The sequence below is a fragment of the Paramacrobiotus metropolitanus genome, unplaced genomic scaffold (genome assembly GCF_019649055.1).
Source record: "Paramacrobiotus metropolitanus isolate TYO unplaced genomic scaffold, Prichtersi_v1.0 Parri_scaffold0000030, whole genome shotgun sequence".
Lineage (NCBI taxonomy): Eukaryota > Metazoa > Tardigrada > Eutardigrada > Parachela > Macrobiotidae > Paramacrobiotus > Paramacrobiotus metropolitanus.
This window is the reverse complement of record NW_026570250.1, coordinates 714552-728499: the sequence shown is the minus strand read 5'-3', so window position 1 is coordinate 728499 and position 13948 is coordinate 714552. Positions and strand designations below refer to the sequence as shown.

The 13948-nt window shown below is 41.4% G+C and overlaps 3 protein-coding genes and 1 long non-coding RNA gene across 5 annotated transcripts; 2 read left to right on the top strand and 2 right to left on the bottom strand.

The window, feature by feature from the left end:
- The first annotated feature begins 77 nt into the window (after positions 1–77).
- On the top strand, positions 78–2896 carry LOC129588644 (ubiquitin recognition factor in ER-associated degradation protein 1-like). Of its 2 annotated transcripts, none has more exons than XM_055482967.1 (3): positions 78–259; positions 508–1154; positions 2113–2896. In XM_055482967.1, exons 2-3 carry the CDS (start codon positions 591–593, stop codon positions 2521–2523), a joined length of 975 nt encoding a protein of 324 aa, XP_055338942.1. In that variant the 5' UTR covers positions 78–259; positions 508–590; the 3' UTR covers positions 2524–2896. The 2 variants fall into 2 exon arrangements, with proteins under 2 accessions (XP_055338942.1, XP_055338941.1); XM_055482966.1 differs by having other exon boundaries at positions 79–267.
- A 1198-nt stretch (positions 2897–4094) lies between these two features.
- LOC129588481 (uncharacterized) lies at positions 4095–5369 on the top strand. The gene is made up of 3 exons (XM_055482688.1): positions 4095–4683; positions 4874–5002; positions 5252–5369. The coding sequence occupies exons 1-3, from the start codon at positions 4424–4426 to the stop codon at positions 5367–5369; spliced, it is 507 nt and encodes a 168-aa protein (XP_055338663.1). The 5' UTR covers positions 4095–4423.
- Positions 5370–7116: 1747 nt separating this feature from the next.
- On the bottom strand, positions 7117–8701 carry LOC129588602 (uncharacterized). The gene is made up of 2 exons (XR_008690496.1): positions 7879–8701; positions 7117–7730 (listed from the first exon to the last, which is right to left on the bottom strand). It is a non-coding gene; the product is annotated as an uncharacterized LOC129588602 (long non-coding RNA).
- A 1246-nt stretch (positions 8702–9947) lies between these two features.
- LOC129588672 (probable ATP-dependent RNA helicase ddx17) lies at positions 9948–12723 on the bottom strand. Its single transcript, XM_055483007.1, has 3 exons — positions 12498–12723; positions 11708–12239; positions 9948–11282 (listed from the first exon to the last, which is right to left on the bottom strand). The coding sequence occupies exons 1-3, from the start codon at positions 12568–12570 to the stop codon at positions 10187–10189; spliced, it is 1701 nt and encodes a 566-aa protein (XP_055338982.1). The 5' UTR covers positions 12571–12723; the 3' UTR covers positions 9948–10186.
- Positions 12724–13948: the final 1225 nt, after the last annotated feature.

Sequence of the window (13948 nt, the reverse complement as noted above, 5' to 3'; positions counted from 1 at the left end):
CTCGGCCGCCTCGGGTGCAGTTCACTTCGCTTGGTTGTTTTTTGCGCAGTCATCCCTCACATGGATGTCGTAACAAAATGTTCTGGTTTGGAATTTGAATCGATGAGCTTTTCACGTTATAAGGTTTTCTGATTTTAATAACAATTTTTTCTGGTAGCTTGATTAATTTTTCCTTTTTGGATTGGGTTACTTTTTTGGAAGTTGGCAGTTTCGTTTGGCAGCGTTTGGAGGGATAAGGGAACCGTGACTTGCGTTAATTGTACGAACGTGAGTGATGACGAAAGCTCTGATTTACTGTTTACAATTAATTCGGGTACTTGCATGCGTAATTCGTAATGTTTGTATACGCAGCTCGCAGATTACGCTTTAGTGTGTTTCCTAGTTTTCACTCATCTGCTCTGGATAACAGAACCTGTTGATAAGCCTGTGAAGTATTCGTGGTAGCATTATTAGCATCTTCAAGAAACATGTAAATGGTTCTTTATGGTTTTTCTCCTTTTTGAACAGGAAGTCACTGGATCATACTCTTCTTGGGGTAGGATTTTCAAAAGAATCCCACGGGGACCCTTTTTCGATTCCCATTTCAAAAAATGTTCCCGTTTGCGGAGTTTTTCGGGGGCCTAGGCCAGCCGTTCCCCGGCGGAACATTCCGTCGCGAATACCGCATCTATTCCGCCATCATGTTTCCTAACGGAGACCGTTCGGATGTGGAGAAGGGCGGCAAGATCATCATGCCTCCGTCCGCACTGGAGCAGTTATCACGGATGAACGTGCAGTTCCCCATGCTCTTCAAACTGCAGAACGGTCCGGCCAATCGGGCCACACACTGCGGTGTGCTGGAGTTTGTGGCCGAGGAGGGTTTCGTGTACGCTCCATCGTGGATGATGCGCAATCTGCTGCTGGACGAAGGCGATATTGTGTCGGTGCAGAGTGTGTCCCTGCCCGTGGCCACGTATTCCAAATTCCAGCCGCAGTCCACCGACTTCCTGGACATTACGGATCCGCGTGCCGTGCTGGAGCGGGCGCTGCGCGGATTCGCCTGTCTGACGGTGGGCGATGTGATTGCCATTGAGTACAACGCCAAGATCTTTGAGCTGCTGGTGCAGGAAGCCCGACCTGCCAGTGCCGTCTCCATTATCGAATGCGATATGCAGGTAATGGCAGGGTTTATATCCCAGAATAATCTGAATTTTAAATAATTTTGCTGCTGTTTATTTTATTTAAAAATTAGAAGTATTCACGTAATTTAAAAGAAGTATGCATGTAATTAGAAGTATGCATTATGAATCATTAGCTATTTTTTAACTGTCTTCAGTTTTGCGGCTTAACTGAACAAAATAATGTCGATTATATGGCTGCAGTGGTAGAAGTGAAAGGTTAAATCAGGTATGAATGGTACACTGACATTGTTTTGCAAATAACAAGCTATTTATGGAAGTGTCTGTAGACGCACAAGTATGCAGTTTCTGTTTCAATAGTTTTACTGAGCAATAACATTACATTTCCTGCAAGAAAACAGCCCCGTTTGGCAGTTGTGCCATTCAGCTTGTGTGATCATGGATTGTCCGATTTTCGTGCAAATTAGTAATTATCGAAAATCTCTGCCTCGGATCTAGAAGATTTGTTCAGCTTGGAATGGAAAGATTATGGGGTTTTGTTTTTCCTTTTCTTTTGCCTTTGTATGTCTGACGTAAGCGCTTGAAGAGTAAACTCTTTGAATACTGAAAGTCAATCCTCGTGACTGTAATTATGGGCCTCTTGCAGTCGTAGCTCGTGTTAGCTTACTACGCAGCAAGTTTAATTACGTATTAACCAGATGGATTATCGTATTTATTTAAAGATGCATATCCTATCATGGCGATCGCAAGCTGGCCAACACGCGCTTATCACCACCTGCGTACTTCTGCGCTTATGTACTGTTTTTTCGACGCTTTTTTTAAAATTTTGTTGCGGTTTGTGTGTGTGTCGCATGGTGCGCGCTCGGCAGTGGCAGTGCTCACCACGCACGGTGAAAAAATAATTGTGAAACAGTATTTATTTTCAGTTTGCGCACTAGTTATCGTTTATCACTCGAAAGCTTTCACTGATTTGTGTTATAATTGTTGATGACAGGTTGAATTTTCGGCCCCGGTTGGATATCGGGAGCCAGAACGAATTCCTCGAGCCGCTCCCCAGGAAGATGAGCCTATGATGATCGATGCTGATGCGTTACCGTCTGCGCAGAAGTTCACGGCGTTTACTGGTTCCGGACAACGCTTGGGAGGTAATAAGGGTAATAAGAAAAAAGCAGCCCAGAAGGAAGAGCCTCTTCCCGTGGAGGATCCACTGACTAAAAAGCGGATTGATGTGAATACTCTGGCTCAGAAAGGCATTCCGAATTATGATTGGAAGCCCGGTAAACTGGTGTTCAGGCGAAACCTGCGGAAACCCACTGTGAGTGAGTCGGACCGTGCCGCCGCTAACCCGTTTGCCGCCTTCTCTGGTCCGGGATTTTCCTTGAAAAAGTCCTCTTCAAAAGCGTAATTTGTAAAATAGGGATTTTTTGCGTCATAACTTTTTGATAGATATTGCTAGTTGTCGCTGAAAGGGTAAATTTGAATAATCGATTAACAGTGGAGCATTTGTGCAAATGGTATTCCGTGGAATGCTTTTCCCGGATTTCTGCACGATGCGCTGGTTTTGAGACTTTGGTGGATAGTTTATCATCGCTGTACAGTCTGTACCAAAGGGAATCCCTTTTCTTTATCAATTTCTCGAAAGGTCATGCATAACTGTACTTACGTAAACGATTTGAAATCGAGTCTGATTATTATGTTGTTTTCTGTGTGTGATCTCTGGTCAAGAGATTCTGACTTATGAAATGAACAGAGTATGGGACCCTGTGTTACTGCTTATGATAAAAACCTTTTTTGCGTCATCGGCGATGCTACTGATCACGAGTTTACCATCGCTTTCTTTCCCAAACGTCCTTCTGTGACTGGGTGGCATTGATAAATTGACAGGGAGATCAATCGGGCATGCGTGATCTGTTTGACAGTTCAAGCGGTGTTGGAGCATCGCGTTTACATGGCGAAGTTTGTTGATCGCCGGATGTTACCACAAGGAACAATGCATCTTTTCTAAGTCCCGACCAAACCGCTGAATAGCCGGTATCGCATGTCCAAACTCGTAGGGCGCATTATTCGTCGTCTGAGACGTGCGGTAGTCTGCCTTTAACGTTCAATATGATCAATTTGGTTTTTTGATAACGGGGTTTTCAGGGAGGGTCTAGGCATATCAAGCGCTAGTTATAATTATCTGTAGCGCTGCAGTGCAAGCAGAACAGTTTATAGCAGACTTGTTCCCATGAGGATCTAGATTGGTCTTCAGTCGGTATCGTATAGTATCGTGATTTTAGCAATCTGTTAATCCTGTACTCCTGTGTGTGCTAAATCATGAGCAGTAGCACCATATAAAAGGTTGAAGTTGTGTTTGTTCCTCGCTTGCTGATCTAGCTGCCTTGAAAATCCATAATAAAAATGACAGCATTTTGTCATTTCATAGCTGCTGAAGGAAATATAATATGTAAAATATGGTTGCATGCATGCTTTTTCAAAAACCAAAGTTAATTAAAAAGCAAACCTAGTCTTATAACAGCAAACATAGTAATATACCATAACAAGCAATCAGTTTCTCTTACCTGATTAGTATCAACAGATTTTACACTAAAATTTACTTAATAAGAATTTTATACGGCGGAAAAGTAGAACATTTTCGAAAATTAGGCGCTTTTAAGTTTTCTTTTCACTCGTCACGTTCACTGCATTGTGCACTGGTGTAGCAACAGCCTGCAAATCCGCGCAAACACTTGAGCCGTACGAGTACAAAGTGTTCAAATCCATATGCGCGTACTTATTGTAACAAAGCTGTATTATCCAAAAGCGTTCGCGGTATTTTCAGTTTCTGGAGGATTTAAAAATCTCTTTACTGTCACATGCATGTACGTTTGGTTAAGCAATTAATTTGACGCATAAGGATGCCTTCAAATGCCGGCTCGTTATTAATGAATTAATGGGCTGCAGTAAAAGTGACATGAATTTTGAATCCACTTGTTAGTTGAACATGCTGCGCGTGTGGGCTTAATAAGGGATCATACCATGATTCATTGTGTATCGTCATTAACCTTTGACGAAAGTGGGACTGCGGGAGCAATCGGGGATAAAAATCAAAGCCGGTTGCCGCGCTAACGTCATTGTTCCGCGTTCAGCGTATAAACACCGTAGCAGTGTACGGAAATATCGGTAGCTAGTCTACTGCTTTGTGTACATGTTTCAAGGCGCCCGTAACCCCGTACTGCTAGTGCAGCCGCGTCCTGACGTTCATTTCCGTCCTGCATTTGCAGAAATGTTATTCCGTGGAATGTAATTAAACAGCTGTAACAACGATGAACGCCAGTAACCTGACAAATTTTAATGCAATATGGAAGCTGACCTCACCGTTGGACCCGCGGTGTGGTTGGGCTAAACAACCGAAAGTGTATTGTGATACGGGAATATGCTCCTTGGAAAGCACCACTTATCCTTTTCTGTTGTGCATCGCCACCGTGGGAAGCTTGCTAAATATTATTGTGTTCGCCAAAGAACGACCGAAAGTTGCAAAAGGAGTGTACCTTATGGTCATGGCGTCGGCGGACTGTGGTTACATGTAGGTGACAGTTATTTATAATTATTGTTATTATTTATTAGTATTTTTTACAGGTGCACAGCACATACATACGTACTGTGTGTACTGTGTTCACCGCTCTTTTAATGTTAATATCTGTAACATGTGTTAGAGTAGGTATAATTATGGTTGAGAAAAAAAAGATCTATATATTTGTTCTGCCTAAATACAGGTGGGGGAGTTTTCTTGTATATCTGAAGACATCGACGGAAGAACAGAGTGATGTTTTTAAAAAGATATATAGCAACCTTCGCGGATTTTCGTGGTACATGCAAGAAGTCTGCGCCTGTACATCTGATTGGTGAGTGGTTGAATTCTCGGTTATTAAGTTTGGATTAAACGTTAAAACAGTTGTCATAAAACACTATAATACATAAACAAAAATATTGTGCCTGTAATAATATGGAAGCGGAAATAGCAATTTTATACGGATGCTGGTGTCCGATGCACAGACACGAGACCTGCAGATACTTAATGCGAACCACTTTTTAAACAAGATCTTCAATATCACTAGCCTTTTCATATCTATCAGATTTTTTTTATTTGTTAGTTTGAGTGGAAAGATTTATTACAAAGCCGAACAGGACTTCCGCTCGCTAAGGCGACTGGTAATGATTCTGCCACGGCTCCGCGGATGTGTTCTGTTTGACCAACACCAGACGCAGTGACGCAGTAACATTCATCGGGCTAATCATTATTCACTTTTGACTGTAATTATCGATTGATCCCCGATCGACTTTTTTGATGATATGCAAAGTTACCGAGCTTGCACTTTCAATTGAATTGTGTCCCTCGAAGTGAATTTAGACTCCGTTTAAAAATGTTTTATAACCTTGAGAAAATATGGTGAAGGATTCTATTATACCTGTTATGTGCAAAATCGAGTTAACCTAATTTACCACGTACTGCGACAGCCACACGACAATGGGCAGCTTACTTTATACCTTGGTTCTATTCGTAATTCATAACAGAATGTATGAGTACAATGGATATCCCTGGCCTCCTACTTCTGTTTATTGCAATCGAAAAACAGCATATCCCAACGTTGGCGGCAAAATTTTTTCAAACGAACTAAACCTGTGTATATTGCTTTGTAATTCATATGAAAATTAGCAATTATATTTGATCTTTTTTTCCCGAAGTGAACTGTTGTGATAGAACTGACTTTTAATTCAAAAATGCGCGCTAAGATTATGGAGTGGGTTAAGTACCTAGGTGACAGCTAGCAGTGGTACACAGTGAAACTTCAATTATGATCTAAACTGAACGACCGGAAACGAAGTACACAGTAGAGCATGGATGCGTACGTTTTACTGTGTTGCATGAATTATTCTAAATTAAACGTCAATATTACGAAAACATTACTTTCATGAAAAGATTGCACATATGCATTTATGATTGCATATATTTTACATATTCTGCATGTTGATGAGCCCATCGCCACGTTCCTTATTGTCCTTGTCCTTAATTTCTCCTTGGGACGGATTCTCATTTGCCGAAAACGGAAGCGAGAACCCTTGCGACCGCAGTTGTCTCATCAATCTCATAACTACAAGCCGAACTGCAAAATCTCAACCGAGCAGAATGCAATGATTTTGCTAACCGCCTGCGTGCTGCTCTACTTAATTTCACAGCTTCCGGCGGTTGTTTTGAATATATTCGAAATTTTTGATATGGCATGTTTCAAGCAAAAATCCCGTACATATGAAGGCCACTTCAACTCAGTAAAATTTTTCTGTTTGTACCTTAATTATTCGTTAAATTTCGTCTTATATTGCGCTGTCAGCCCGACCTTTCGAATGCAGCTGATAAATGCACTGCGAAAGTGTTATGTACATCATTTTGCTGTTCATAGCCGGCAAGCGAGTTACTGTCACCCATCGCATCATTCCGTGAAATCCTGGTTTACATTTCCATCATTCCGCCGGGCTCCCAGTTCTGGACATCCGCAGGAGAGAGACGAAAGCAGTTCCTTCAAGGAGCGCTCCTTTTTGATTAAATAATTAATGGAGGCAGACGCTTCTAACGCTCCTAATTTGCCTACAGGGAGGCGGCTGATCCTCATCGATGACGGCAACTGATCTACGATCTAACGATGCGCATAATATCCGTCCCGAGACGACGTTCTTTAGCTTACATATAAATTTCTGCGCAATGTATCCCATTATTGGCATAGTTTTCTTAATTATTTATTCGGTGCGAGACACGACCGTGTACAGTAGTCAAAACGCAGTGATGCAGCTTCTTCATTCATTTTTTTCATCTCACTGCACCACCGATAACCACAGTACTATAATTACGGTATGGTGTGCATTTCCCTTGTGGCCGCTGTCTATTGCACATTTCTTTTTTCGGTCAAGAAATACGCACCTTAAATTTTTAATTACATTTACTGCACGAGCACACTGCACCGCATTCTCTTTCGAAATGAATTTATGTCCACCGATAAAGTATGACAGCTGATGTATCCTGTGAGTAAATTAATTTCATGATCTACTTTGCAACAGCAATCGCGCAATCGGCAAGGGTGCACTATAGTACATAGCAGCTAACAATAACTTATACAAGGAAATCGCAGGAAGGTACAGTACTTTTTATAATGTGCAATAAGCTTACCGATCCAGCGAAATTTTTTAAAAATTTCTTTACCCGAAAAAAACTAGGCCAGAAACTTTATCAATAGCTTTCACAAGAAAACCACCTATCATAAGAAACAAGTTTTTATTTGCAAAAACACCCAGTCAGCAGTTGAATGGTAAATTTATTTCGCAGACAATCAATTTCTGAACAGAAGTAGTTCAGTAGTAATACGCATGGAATTCTCCGCCGAGATTATGACTTGCACTTTGTGTGTTTCCTGCTTGTGTTTCCGTCGAGCGTAGTGCACTCTTCGCAGTTCATGCCCTCTTTGCGAAATGTGCGGCAGTTCGTACGCGGGTCGCTATGACTTCCTCCGCTCATAGAAGAGCTGGAGCCACGGTCCGCATAGCTGGACACATCCGCAGCATACGCAGTTTCTCCGAGTGGGTCTGTAGACAGGTTGGGTTAAAGCAATATACATTAACTTTCCATATGATTCGGGTTACCTCGCACACAGACCATAATGTCAGACATAATATAGGATCGGAGCAATGAGCATGGCATGCCAATTAAAGTGACAAAAAATACACAACTTACGTGCACAAAGTCCTGTGATGCAAACAGTCAGAACTATGAGAAGTTTTAATGATACCATGTTGGTTCCCGGTACTGTAAATGCGATGGAGATAAATGTGACCTTTCAGGTGTCCTAAATAGCTAGCTGTAAAAGAAGGCTACAATATATAAATACAACAGCTAGCATGGGTTTGCTTGACAATATTTATACGCTTTTCAGTTTTGCATTCGCCGTGCAAGGAAGAACAGTAGTTGTACAACATGACCTCTGATACTGATCAGATGGATAAAAATTTTCCATAGTGCCTCCCTCGGTCGAACACACAGTGGCAGCACTGAATGCAGCCAAAACTTTTGGTTTTGCAAAACACCATGTCGTAATGTTGTCCTACAATGTTGTTTCTAATTGCGCTCAATACATATAGATATATAATTTACGTAAGCAATCCTTCGACAATATCTCAATCAATACGGTTTCATGGTTATGGGCGTTTTAGCAAATTGTTTATCACCAGCCCCAATGTAACGTTTAATGCTGTTAGTAAATTTATTGAGAAAAAGTGCTGCCCCACGGTGCACCTGCTAAATAATACTAATGGGCAATGGCGAGGACAGTATATATAATCATTAATTATTTAATTTTATATATATGAGCACCCGTTTGAATGTATCCGTGTATGTAATGTACGACATTTGCAATGGTTAGGAGCGCAAAAGATGTGTGTACATACTCGTAAATGAATATGACACGCCTCAATCCCAACATAAATTCAAAATAATGCGAGTGAACGTTTGATTTCTGCAGCGTAACACTTTTTATAAATACAGGTAAGATCGTGGCTCGTAATATCAACCCACAGAACAAATTTTGCACAATAAGCAATGTAACACCCAGTGAAGCGGTGGTAGTTGTGCTTGCTGACCATGAGGCATCAAACAGTCAAACTTAACTAGCCGCAAAAATAAGTTCCGCATAAAAACAAATTTTAATCTTGATAAGTTATATGTGTAATTTACTTGCTAGTTGCTACTGAGATCTTATAGCTGATAGACCAGCCTTGGCAGATTTTCGCGATAAAAACTGTGTTCGTATGCAGTGTTGCTTGCTGCTTGTAAGACCAATGTTTTGCCGATACGAAACTTCGTTTGCTGTTATGCAGTTCCGATCAGTGTATCCTGATTCTCGATATTAATAAGTAACATTCCAAACCAAACCCTCTAACGGTGGGTGAATTTCCATAACTGCACAGGTCTGTTACATACAGTACCATTAATTTCTTCACCTATGTTGCTGTAAGAAACGTACCCTTGTGCAAATAGTCTAACAAAATTGAAAAACCAACCAAAACACTGGCAAATATCGTCGGTCTTTGTCTTGTTTTGGAGTATGGCGGGCAGGAATGTTCTCCCGCTATAGGGAAAAACATTAGGGATGTAGAGCATTATGTACCGGTGTATCTGTAGTATCGCGGTGCAGTGTATTGCAGTTCCGACTTCCGAGGAAGAAAACAGCTTGTACAGGAAATGTTAGCTGAACTTGAACATAAAAGCTATGAACTATGAACCGCTAACGGATTTGGTGTTTAACTAGCGGTAGTTTTTCGGGTTTGATCATGACTGACGCTTATTTTGTACAAGATGTTTAATTTGGGATTATCTAACCATAAGTAATGTACAGAGTACTCTAATTTAGAAATGCAGTAACACTATTATTGCCTTTATAGTGATTACCAATATTATACTATCTTTAGTTTTCATACAACTTCGAAGCAGTATAATGTCGATTGAAGCCGTGACAATTATGAATCGAGATTAAGAGTATGAAGGTTTTTATACACTTTTAAATTTTATATACAGTAAAGCAGCGTAACTTACTATTATGAACAACTTCAAGTGAAGGACTATTTTTTTCAGAATCAAGATCGGGGCAGAAAACATTGTCGCTAAAATAATATTTCTGATTTTTATAGTCGCTAATTTTCGCAGCTACCGCGGCCTGGGAGGACAAAGTGGTCTCCATATTCATATCCACCAAAACTGTTAAGACTTCTTGTGGCAGAATTACAGAAAAAGACTATTGGTAAATAAACTTGTTCTCTAGCTAGTTCGTTTTAATTTGTAATCATTGGAAGGTGCTTAAAAATACTTTTAACAAAGCAAATGCAGAGAGAGAGAAAAAGAAAGAAACTTTTTGTTTACCAAATCATTGTTGTATTGGCTACCAAGTGTCTACTACCAGAGTAGTGATTCGTAATGAACACAAATCCAGTCTGTGGCTCGCACATATGCAACATCATAAATACAGGTTGTGATTCTTTCCAAAGTCTTATCACTTCTTTCCAAACGACCAGGAAGACGATCCAGAACAAGTTGTACGGCGAGCGAAAAAACTGCCCTGTATTGTGGTACATTCTTGGCAGGTCATACCATTTCTATAAAATGTACAGCAGCTTTCCCCGGAGTTGGACGCTGGCGGGCTGTGCCCACCATTACCACCGTTGCCATTACTCACGGGATTATACTGTATGCAAGTGGGTGCCGGGGTCGTCGCCGCATAATTGCCGTTTCCGTACGAAGAATACGAATTAGAACTGGAGTAGCTGCCTTGACCATAACCGTTGCCATAATTATTGCTGTAACTGCCACCGTTGTAACCGTTACCATATCCTTGACTATTGTATCGTGGCGTTGTGTAATACTGGTTACCGTACGCGTTGTAAGGAGTAGCTGTACTGTAGTGATTGTACGGACTCGGAGTTGCGTATACATCTTGGTTGCCGTAATTATAACCGCCGCTGTAATATGATTGTGTCGTTTGCCGGTCGTATTGGTATGGACTCTGCGTGGACGCTTCTACCTGGCCACCGTAATTGCGATTTCTCCAATAATCCTGTGTAGTGGTCTGATACCGTCCTGCATATGAATCCTGTCCAGCGTAGCTTGGTGTGTTCCAGTAATTTATCGTCGTGGTTTCATAAGCGCGGGCGTAGGGATCATAATTGTTTCCGTACTGACTGCCGTAATTATCGTTTGGTGCTTGTGTTTGGTAGTAACTGTTGTCATAGGGATTCTGCGTCGTGGTTTCGTAGTGATCGTAGTTCGACGCACTCGTCCGATAGCTTGCGTAGGGATCGTAAGGAGTGGCTGCTACTGACCCGTACGGGTCATAGCCGGACGTTGTGGCTTCGGGGTACTGGTACGGTTCCGGTGTCGCTGATTGCCGGTCAACGGTATCTCGGTTATACGGATCGTAACTGCTACCACTGCTGCTACCGGAAGCCGCCTGCCTGCCGGTTGCATATGGGTTGTATCCGCTGGCACCGGAAACGCTTTGGTCTTGGGTGTGGCGATCGCCGTAATTGCCCACCCACGGAATCGCTGTGGTGGTTGCATACGCATAGGGATCCACCGTGTTGTAATTATCCCTGTAGAACATCATAAATATGCGGATATAATTACATGACATCAGAAGTGGGTAGGGTAACCATTATTTTCTCTTTTAGATGATAACAGACGTCTAATGATCTAGAATGCATTAACGGTATTATGGGACTTAACTTACTTTCGATTCATAGGTACTTGTATAAGTATTTGTATCGTACTAGAAAAAATTTGGTGCGCTACCGTTGTTGTCTTTATGACGTCTAAAACAATAATATTTTATATGAGATAAATGTCCGCGGTAATATACTTAATTATCTGATACGTATACATGTCGTACATACTATCATCCTTGTTTGCTGTATTACTTGAGCGGGGAAATTTTATTGAACAAATGTTGCAACTTACAAACATAATTATTGGTGGTTTTTCTAACTGACAGTAATTGTACTGCACATATTGAATGCACCTGTTAACGTTTGCATTTCTTTCGGCATCAGAATCGGATCCACCTGCTTGGTTACGTTCGCGATCTTGCGCATAGGGATCCCGCGTCTGGTACGGATCATTTCCAGCGCTGCTTTGTGTGGTCACCTCTTCCTGGGTGTCGGTTTGTCCGTCGTCCCCACCGCGCTCTGCTTCGCTTCGTCGCCCACCGTAGGGATCGTAGTTACCAGAATATCCTCGCGCCCCGTACGGATCGTACGACGCGTAACCGGCCGTTTGGCGTTCCGCGGCCGGCGTTGTGGCTGCCTGGTCGCCGGCGTATCCGTCCCACGTATCCTGGTCACCTGTCGTCTCTGACTCTCGCGTACCTTGCAGTTCGGCATAAGGGTCGTGGTTACTGGCATGCGTCGGTGATGGGTCGCCAATGGGCAGATTGGGATAATTATTGTACTGGTCAGGATTATATAGATCCTGGCTGATAGCGTATGTATTGCCGTAATCCTGAGTGACGCCGTAGCCATCATCTAAATGTCGGTCGGAATGTCGCTGCGAGTCTGCAATAAAAAAGTCGTTTACATAAAAATAAAATCCAATATCGTTTTTAGCATTCCAGATTAAACATGTCATATCTATATCGAATGGGCACGAAAACCTTAATTCGCGTCTTGTAAGATAGTGACGACGTTAAAGGTTTGTACACTTGTCGATGCTTTTAACTGCCGTAGAAAAATTGCACGTGCACAAGGAATGAATAAGCACCAAAAACATACGATATTTCTGTACTTTACTGATGATGGTTTGCAATGGCTTACCTGCCCATTTCAAAATAATCGCTAACGCAAAAATGGATAAGGGAAATGTTTTAATTTTGATCAGAGCCATCATAACTTCTTCACGTTAAAGTCGGCAAAAGATGAGCATATTGCAGTAACTGAAATTCTATTATTGAAAATTAACTACCGCGGATACAGGAAGTGTTTTCCTGAAACTTCCGTACGTTGATTTATGAAAACAAGTAAACATGCATCGGCTTTTGTATGTCAGTTGTTAAAGCTTCTCGTAGCAGTTCGAAAAATACTGGAAGTGTTATGACTAAAAGCTTATCGCCAATACATCGCTCCGGTAGGACAGCCAAAGGTCACAATATGGTCAAAAATTGCGACATTTTTTAGGTCGGTCTCACGAGGAAAACGTCGAAATTGGTAGTTAAACAAGGACTTGCAGAAATATACCGATGTACACTCTAATATATATGCTTTTCTGACTTTCTGCCAGCTGAATTATTGGCCATCCGGAAAGAGATAATGTGCATACATACATACACTTCTGGATGTCTATAGAAAAATTTGCGCACATAAATCGGGCAGTATAATGTGGATATGATGAGCAAAAAAGATAGTTGCTCTTAAAATTAATTCAGTCTGCGTTTATCCCAAAAAATTGCTGTATAAATTTAGCATAATTTGGTATATGTGAAATACACATTTCCAGCTTCACAGCGAAGTTAGTTAACGCTGACATTAAAATTATAATCAGTTCTTACTGGTTAGTGCCACTTCACCTCCCGGTACTTCGGCGTTTATTTTTGTCAGCTTTAGAATATTACACATATACTGTACCTTCCGAAACCAAGCCACAATTTAAATAAGCTTTTTGTGTATAGAATATTATTCTTAAGTAAAATAATAGCAATCAAATGGCCGCAAACACCATCTTTAGATCAGACGATTTACATACAACTTCTCCCGTCGCATTCGTGGTATGTATTGAACGTCCAGTTATGGTATAGAAGTATAGGTAGTATAGGTAGTATCGTACAAACAGTCTGTTGTGGTATGTCGCCGGCGGAAATGGCTACCAGCCAGGATAATACAAATACTTAGCTCACCAAAGACTAGTAACTCTAATTTATTTATTGGGTATACCATATTATTTCTCCTTCTTCACCAGTTTCTCCTACCTATATCGGCAAAACTTATTAAGAAAAAAACGATGTAAAAAATAAGCTGTAGCTTGTATCACATGTATGACACGCAGTGCGAAAGCCAAAATCGTGAATGTCACTTGTGTGAAAAATTCCCGTTCTCATCCATGGCAGGTTCACTGCCAGGTTGATTTACTTCCCCGTATTATACGTAAACGCCACTTCCGCTAGAGTTCGCAGGTAAATAACGAGTTACCCGCTGCAGGTTGTCGAGGACATCAAGCACTGCCTGCATTGGAATTCCCTCGCTCTCTCGATCCCTGATACATTTATTGAACA

Coding starts and splice junctions, on each gene's coding strand:
- LOC129588644 (XM_055482967.1), top strand. CDS start 591: ATGTTCCCGTTTGCGGAGTTTTTCGGGGGCCTAGGCCAGCCGTTCCCC. Junction 1,155..2,112: donor TTATCGAATGCGATATGCAG/GTAATGGCAGGG, acceptor TGTTGATGACAG/GTTGAATTTTCGGCCCCGGT.
- LOC129588481 (XM_055482688.1), top strand. CDS start 4,424: ATGAACGCCAGTAACCTGACAAATTTTAATGCAATATGGAAGCTGACC. Junction 4,684..4,873: donor TCGGCGGACTGTGGTTACAT/GTAGGTGACAGT, acceptor GCCTAAATACAG/GTGGGGGAGTTTTCTTGTAT. Junction 5,003..5,251: donor TGCGCCTGTACATCTGATTG/GTGAGTGGTTGA, acceptor TTTATTTGTTAG/TTTGAGTGGAAAGATTTATT.
- LOC129588672 (XM_055483007.1), bottom strand. CDS start 12,570: ATGATGGCTCTGATCAAAATTAAAACATTTCCCTTATCCATTTTTGCG. Junction 12,240..12,497: donor GATTATTTTGAAATGGGCAG/GTAAGCCATTGC, acceptor TTTTTATTGCAG/ACTCGCAGCGACATTCCGAC. Junction 11,283..11,707: donor AGAAATGCAAACGTTAACAG/GTGCATTCAATA, acceptor GATGTTCTACAG/GGATAATTACAACACGGTGG.